Here is an 8,064-nt window from a genome sequence, read left to right on the forward strand (position 1 = left end):
CTAGCATATATTTTTCAGATTTCTCACTAAATTGAAATAAGTAAAATTTATATTTTTAAAGATATTTTAATAAAATTTTGAATTTTTAGGGGTGTTTTTACAATTTTTAAAACTTACGAGATACTTTTTCTAAAGTAAAAACAAATTCAGTTTCTAGCTAGCATATTTTTTTTTCAGATTTCTCACTGAATTGAAATAAGTTAAATTTATAATTTTTAAGATATTTTAATAAAATTTTGATTTTGTAGGGTGTTTTTACAATTTTAAAAACTTGGAGGATTTTTTTATATAAAGTCCAAAAACTTTTAGGTGCTGGCTAGCATATGTTTTTTTGGAGTTCTCTGTGAACTAAAATAATAAAGGATTTGAATTATATCAAACATATCTCCTTTATCCAATAACATGTTAAGTCTCATTATGAATATGATAAATCATTTAATTACCAATTCAAAGAAGATATGATAATTAGAACAAATTAGGATAACAATGTAATATTCAAAAAAAATTAGGGTAATATTGACAATGAAAAGATTTTCCAAAACTCATATTTTTAAAGAGAGTAAGAACTATGATATGATATGATATATTTGACCAAAAGTAAAAATTTACTGAAACTTATATAATTGTTACGTATCACATTTTGATTCATCTATCCAATATGATAATTCTAAAATTCTAGCATGGGAAATGACTGTCGAACAGTCCATCTTATAAAAATCGATAATTTCACACTCGTAATCAATTTTTAACGCAAAGTTCTAAAATCCCAACTAAATTCATGGAAACAAATAGCTCCAGCCACCAAAAAAGGAAGGGGGGAAAAATCACCTACAACTACCGCCGCCTTAGTACTTGTTTCGGGTTCGGGTTTTTGGGTGCGGGTACAATTCAAACCGCATCAAATCCAAGTCAGAATCCAGAATCCACTTTATGACTCCACTACCACGAGCCAAGGAACCACTCCACCGCCGGCGAGAAAAGAGAAGCAATCATGGCGCCAAAAAAGCGCCGCTGCTCTCCGACGCCCGATACAGACGGAATCTTCAACGGCATGGTCGTCTTCTTCGTTCCCAAGGGAATTCAGCAACGAAGACTGCAGGTTCAATCAAATTTCCGTTAATTTCTCGCGATTTTAGTCAAATTTCCCATTTTTATAATAATTTGATCGTATTTCGTGTAATTTCATTTACTAGGTTTGGAAACAAAAATTGGAGCAGATGGGGGCTAGGGTTGAGGATCAGTTATCTAAGAAAGTCACTCATGTGTTTGCTGCGGACTCTAATGCGATTATTCAACAAGTGGATCATGAGCATTTGAAACACTTCACAGGAGTAAGTAATATTTTTCCCCGTTGTAAATGTAGTTCAGTCATTAGGTTATGTTTGTTGATGGCATGGTATCCTCACGTTGTATAAAATTGGAATTGGAAACGAAAGACACTGATGAATAGTGGCAGCATAAGTATTTTTTTAAAGGGGGAAAAAAAAGAACCAAAGGACCACTCACAGGAGAACCCTTTCCTGCATCAGGCACTAGTTTTTTTTAACGTCTAATTAGATCGGGTAATTATTCAAATTAAGAAGAGAAGCTCTTTGTTTTTTTACTAGAATTGGAGCCGTAAGGCTCTATCCATTTGTTCACTAGACCCACATGTAAATGTGAATTTCTTTTGGAGTAAGACAAAAGAAAAAACAAATTTTGAATGATCTGGTAAGGATCAACTCAAAATTCTACTAAAAAGTAAGAATATTAAAGAATATAATAACAAATTCCATTTTCGTGTGAGTATTTCTATGTAAAAGCAGAGATTGCGATTCGATAGTGTTATGCTCGCCAGAAAGTTTGAGAATTTATCACTTAATGCTCTAAGATTGTTTGTTTAGTTATCTATTGTTCGCGGGAAAAATTGTGTTCTTCATTGATGTCATTGCACTCTTTGATAACAGTTAATCGGTTACAAAGATCCGGTCTTTTTATAAGATCCGGTTACAACGAAATCAAAGAAAAAGAAATAAAAATTATAACTTTCCTTTTTCGAACAAATCGCGAGCTCCTGTTCTGCGGTCACTCGCTTTTGTGGGTTCTTCGCCTGCGCCGGGGTTTATCCGTGGACTACCACGTGATCTAGATCCGGTCGGATCTACACGATATAACGGGTATTATTTCGCAAAGAAAATAATAGCCGGTGGGATTAATTCACCAAGGAAATAATCGCCCTCTCGGGATCAAAGGCCAAGCTTTGATCCGGAGTATTACTGTGTAGATCTCAGATCCGATTCCTCTCGAACTCCTGCCTTATTTGACTTGGATGCTCGCCAAGACTAGATCTATGGAATGGTCTTCAAGTCTTCATAAACTCCAAAGTTAATTCTCAGTTCGACAGAGTTTCGGCTCCAAAAGTTCCAACCTTGACAATGAGCCATAGGGGTCTATTGTATAGGCTTTCGTAAACGGATCTGGCTCGGCCACCAGGTGGCTCGGCCAACCAGGTGCGTCGGCCACCGAGGCCACCTCTTGTGGCTCGGTGGTGCCGAGCCACCTTGGTGGCCGGCCGAGCCAACCTCAAAGGTGCTCGGTGAACCACCAAGGTGGCTCGGGCGATCGAGCCCCGAGGTGGCTTCGGCCGAGCCACCACTTGGTGGCTCGGTGAGCCGCCTGAGTGGTTCGGGTTCGACGAGCTCTTCGCGGGTGTTCGCTGTTGTGTCCGTTGTCCGGTTTGCGCTTCGTTGTTGATCTGGACTCTGATTTGATAGTCCGGATCCCGATATGGCAGTAACGCCGCTTCGGTGTTCCGAGTTCACAATCCGTTCTAACAGTTGGATGACTCGTTGACTCACCGAACCGTTAGCTTGATTCCGCATGCGAGTGGATGTATTCCATTGTTTGCGTGCGGTTCGTTAGCCTCGTCGCCTCGTTAATCCGCTTCGTCGCGTGTCACTTGGCTTCAGTGTGGTGGACTAACGCTCGTGTTTAGATATGTCACCCGATGGTTCACTGGTTTGTCGAATCACCGTGCCGAGCTGTGTTCAGGAACTTATAGACAGTTTTATACGCCTACAGATACCCCCTCCAAAGTATTTCAGCCTCGTTCTTTCATAGAAGAGTCTGGAATACTTTGGATATGATTGTCCCAACCTTCAGTCGGTGTAACGGGACCTTGGAATGACTTCTGTTCTTGATTCCTTCAATCCAGGGTTCCGGTGCTGCATTCATTGTCTGACCGTTGTCGGAATTCTGAACTTGAAATTGATTCCTGATTTTCTATTCTTTAGCTCGTGTTTGTTGGTTCAACATAGAACTGACCATCGGTTGTCGGCGTTGAGTGCTTATTTGCGACGCGTTGTCCGGCGTAGTGTTGTTGAGTTATCCTTTAGAATATTTTTAGAAAAATATTCTTCAGGAACTTCTCAACCAAAAATAGGAAATAGTTTATACTCGTATACCTTATTGGAGTGCTAAGGAGCAATTTATACTCGTATACTTTTCGGAGTATTGATTTTTTCATTGCAACGCATTGACCGACGTTGACCTAGGGTTACGCGTTGACCGGCGTTGACCCTAGGGTTTCGAACGTCGTACGTTGACTGTTTGATCGTAACGCGTTGACTGGTGTTGACCTAGGGTTACGCGTTGACCGGCGTTGACCCTAGGGTTTCGAACGTCGTACGTTGACTGTTTGATTGCAACGCGTTGACTGGCGTTGATCTAGGGTTAAGCGTTGACCGGCGTTGATCCTAGGGTTTCGAACGTCGTACGTTGATTTTTTGATCGCAACGTTTTGACTGGCGTTGACCTAGGGTTACGCGTTGACCGGCGTTGACCCTAGGGTTTCGAACGTCGTACGTTGACTGTTTGATTGCAACGCGTTGACTGGCATTGACCTAGGGTTACGCGTTGACCGGCGTTGACCCTAGAGTTTCGGATCGCTTGACGTTTGTTGGAGTATACACAGTTTAAGCTCTTGAGGTATTGGAGCATGGCGGTCCTAAATATTGGGCTACAGGACCAACTATTAAAGCTGATTCATCTGCACGTATGGATCTTATCCCGAATTTGTTGGATGTCTAAGTCACGAAACCAACTAATGGGGCTGGTGCGTCAGTGACTTTCGCATATATAGGATTTTTGGCAAACTCTCAGCCATCAACGAGTTTGATGCGCCTTTACCGACTACCGTTTGAGTCGGGCTAGCATGCGGATTATTAAATCCGTTCCGCATGTGACGTTGTGCTAAGAGAGTTAACGCTCTTAGTGCTACGATATTGAATACGTAGACTTCGTCTTTCTCACGGGAATAGACTACCCGGCGACGCGTGTTAGGCGCTGACTTTAGGATTTTTAGCTAACCCCCCAGCCTTCAACGGGTTTGATAAGCCTTTACCGACTACCGTTTGAGTCGGGCTAGCATGCGGATTGTCTAAATCCGTTCCGCATGTAACGTTGTGCTAAGAGAGTGAATTCTCTGAGACTTTGTGCTATGATGTCGAATACATAGGTTTCACCATTGTTACGGGGATAGGCTACCCAGCAACGTGTATTAGACGCTGACTTATCCCTACTTAGGCTTCGGGATAAAATACCCCAGAATCGAACTCTGGTGTCTTTTTCTACGGAAAAAGACTAAACCGGCGACGCGTGTTAGGCGTCGGCATATCCCTTCTTAGGATTCAGGATGAAATTCCCCATGCGTGTAAGGCATGGATTTTGGTGTTATTAATAACAACCTGTCACAATGTTGAATATGTGGGCGAGTGTTCTTTTTAACGGTTAAGAACTAACCGGCAGCGCGGGTTAAGCGCAGTCTTATCCCTGCTTAGGTTTCAGGATAGAATACCCCAGAATCGAACTCTGGTGTCTTTTTCTATGGAAAAAGACTAAACCGGCAGCGCGTGTTAGGCGCAGACTTATCCCTGCTTAGGATTCGGGATAAACTTCCTAGGATGAATCCTAGATTGATAAATTCTTGGAAAAGGTTGGTGCGGGAAAGGAAAAATTTTATATTCTATTTTCCGGTCTTCTTTTAGGGTGAAGGCGGACCCGAATACAAGGAAGGAAGAATTTTATATTCTATTCATTAATTCTGGAAAGAAAGAATTTTATATTCTATTTTCAGTTGGAAAGGAGACTCGAGGTGGGATCTCCACCCCCAGAATCCGAAAAGATGAAACTAGAAGTGGGACCTCCACTCCGAGAATCGAAAAAAAATTCGGATGATCCTAACTATCAGAAGGTTTGATTACCGAACTAAAGGTGAATTTTTCGTTTATTGAGAGTGAATTGTTGTTTTGGTCTTTACTGTAGGAAGGTTTGACAAAGCAGGAGTTTGAGGTGATCCTAACTGTAGGAAGGTTTGATCACCCGATTTGAAAGTGGACCTCTCGTTCATGGAGAGAATCGAGAGGAGATTTTGGCTGTGGTCTTAATTGTAGGAAGGTTTGATCAGGTGACAGATCAAAATTCTAAGCATTACAACCGGACTCTAACTACGAAAGTGTTGAGTGCACGAACATAGTGGAAGTTTGAATGGATTAAACTTGATAGAATTTGGTGGTCCCACCGTCAATTAGTCTGATCGGTGGGGGATTTAGTGTTCATCACTTTGTTCATATTGATCGGGTTATCCCTAAGAATATTAACATTCTTTCGAGAACTTCCCGTTACACGAATTATCCACCCCTAGCTTTCTTGCAGAACTGGGTATAACGAGGAGTACGTTATCCTCAATCGTATGTTCGGGTTATCCTTAAGAATATATGATTCTCTAGGAACTTCCCGTCAAGATTGGGAAACAGTTTAGACTCATATACCTATTGGAGTATCAGGGAGCAGTTTTAGGAACTTCCCGTCAAGATTGGGAAACAGTTTAGACTCATATACCTATTGGAGTATCAGGGAGCAGTTTAACCTCTTATACCGGTCGGAGGATTGAGAAGCAGTTTATACTCTTATACTTGTCGGAGTATGCATGGAGCAGTCTAACCTCATGCACCTATTGGAGGATCAGGGAGCAGTTTAACCTCTTATACCGGTCGGAGGATTGAGAAACAGTTTATACTCTTATACTTGTCGGAGTATGCAGGGAGCAGTTTAACCTCATGCACCTATTGGAGGATCAGGGAGCAGTTTAACCTCTTATACCGGTTGGAGATTGAGAAGCAGTTTATACTCTTATACTTGTCGGAGTATGCAGGGAGCGGTTTAACCTCATGCACCTATTGGAGGATCATGGAGCAGTTTAACCTCTTATACCGGTCGGAAGATTGAGAAGCAGTTTATACTCTTATACTTGTCGGAGTATGCAGGGAGCAGTTTAACCTCATACACCTATTGGAGGATTGAGAAGCAGTTTATAGTCGTATACTCTTCGGAGTGTGGCCGTTCTCATTTGGCTTATTTTAACGTTATGACGCCGGCTTTGACCAAGGTCTGAATGCTATTCTTGAGAGTAAAGCAATCCTTGGTGGGATGAATGGCCTTCCTGTGGTATGCACAGTATTTTGGATCCGTAGTGTTGTCAGCTTCCTCCTGATTTGTGATAGGTGGTAGCTTGATCTTGTTATTTTCAAGGAGGGATTCGAAGATGGCTGGAACGTCTTCGTCCTTGAAAGAGTACTCTTTTTGGAGTCTCGGACCCGAAGTCTTTTGCTGCCTTCGAGATTGCTGTTGCAACGCTTGATTAGCACCAGCAGCTGCAGGTGCCTTGCCCTTACCACGAGAGGCGAAGTTTGAGTCCAGCGGATTATCCGTCGGTTGGTTCCTCTCGGCCTTTTTCCTTCTAAGGAATCGCTCAGCCTGCTCCCCTCGGACCTTCAGATCCTTCCAAGTGTCAGACGGTCGAAGAGTGCCAACGAAGGACCGTACCATCAGAGGCTCATTACCAGAGATAACCCCTAGGTGTGATTTGAAGTAAATCAAATGCTGAGTGGGTGAACCCTTCCCATCAAACGGCGTGAAGTTAATTAGACTGAACTTCGCTGGATAGGGGATTGATTCCCATTCTCTTGGGTAGGAACAATGAATGCCCATCTTCTTCATCTCTTGAGCGGAAATCAACGTATTGATTTTGCTCTCGAGGTTTTTAATCTTCAAGCTTTCACCTGAGTCTTCGTTAGCATTCTCGTTACCACCCCCTGCATTGATGGGAGGATTATTGGCGTTATGGGTCTTATTTGGACCTGTGTCCTCATCTTCTAAATCAATCTGGTTACGACGACTTGGTTCGCCTTGCTGATTTGTCAGCGCTCGGATTTGCTGGTCATGCATTTCTCTCATACTCTGCATGGCCATTTGCATTTCGAACCTGAAGCTCTCCTGTTGTTTAGCCATGGCATCTTCAAGCATATTGGCTACTTGTTCCGTACTTATCATAAGTGCCTCGCGGGGTTGTCCCTCGCTAGATACCGTATTATCTGATGCAACCGCGGAGCCGACATCAGATTCTTCATCTTCTGAAGGGAGTCTTGTCTGAACCCTACCATAGATTGCTCGCTTGATGGTTCCGGACTGCAGACGGGTTATAGGCCGGGATGCTTTCAGAATCGACTCGAGATTATCCCGTGCCGATATCACCTTACTGGTCATATTGGTGGTGACCCTCGAAAATTCTCCATCTTCAATCACCGTTCTTCTTCGTCGGAAACGTCTAGGCCTTGGTTTTGGCGTTTCGGTACTAAGTCTTTCGAAAACCGAAACTCTTTCGGGGACCGCCTTGATGCAGTTGCACTCAGACAATACTGTCCGAATGAGTTTGGAACAGGGGCATTGAGTTTCCTGTTCTCGGGGTCTCCTCTTCCTGGTTTTACTCGTACCCCGAACATGATAGTACAATTCGTCTGCTTGACCTATCGTGTGTTGGCACGACTTCTCAGGTATAACATTATCGTCATCAGATGATAATGTTTCCTTCTGAGGGTGAACTGCCTTCTTTGGGCCTTCAAGAGTCACGCGTCTCGAAACATGCCTTTTTGGGCGTGAATTCTCAACGGGCTCCCGGACTTTAATGCGCAAAGTGGCGCGCGCAGCTGCCTTGAACTCGTTGTCATGTTGAAGGTGACGGCGACCCCC

At 43.0% G+C, this 8,064-nt stretch overlaps 1 protein-coding gene across 3 annotated transcripts in view; it reads left to right on the forward strand.

Annotated features, from left to right (window-relative positions):
- The window catches only part of LOC109849099 (DNA polymerase lambda), a 32,605-nt gene continuing 25,248 nt past the window's right edge, over nt 708-8,064 (forward strand). The window contains exons 1-2 of one of the 3 annotated variants that reach the window (XM_020418893.1): nt 708-1,099; nt 1,194-1,331. In XM_020418893.1, the coding sequence (XP_020274482.1) occupies nt 992-1,099; nt 1,194-1,331 (246 nt within the window). In that variant the 5' untranslated portion in view covers nt 708-991. The remainder of the gene's footprint in view (nt 1,100-1,193; nt 1,332-8,064) is intronic. The other 2 variants (XM_020418891.1, XM_020418892.1) reach the window with 2 other exon arrangements.

Source organism: Asparagus officinalis, chromosome 7 (assembly GCF_001876935.1).
Source record: "Asparagus officinalis chromosome 7, Aspof.V1, whole genome shotgun sequence".
NCBI classification, from domain to species: domain Eukaryota; kingdom Viridiplantae; phylum Streptophyta; class Magnoliopsida; order Asparagales; family Asparagaceae; genus Asparagus; species Asparagus officinalis.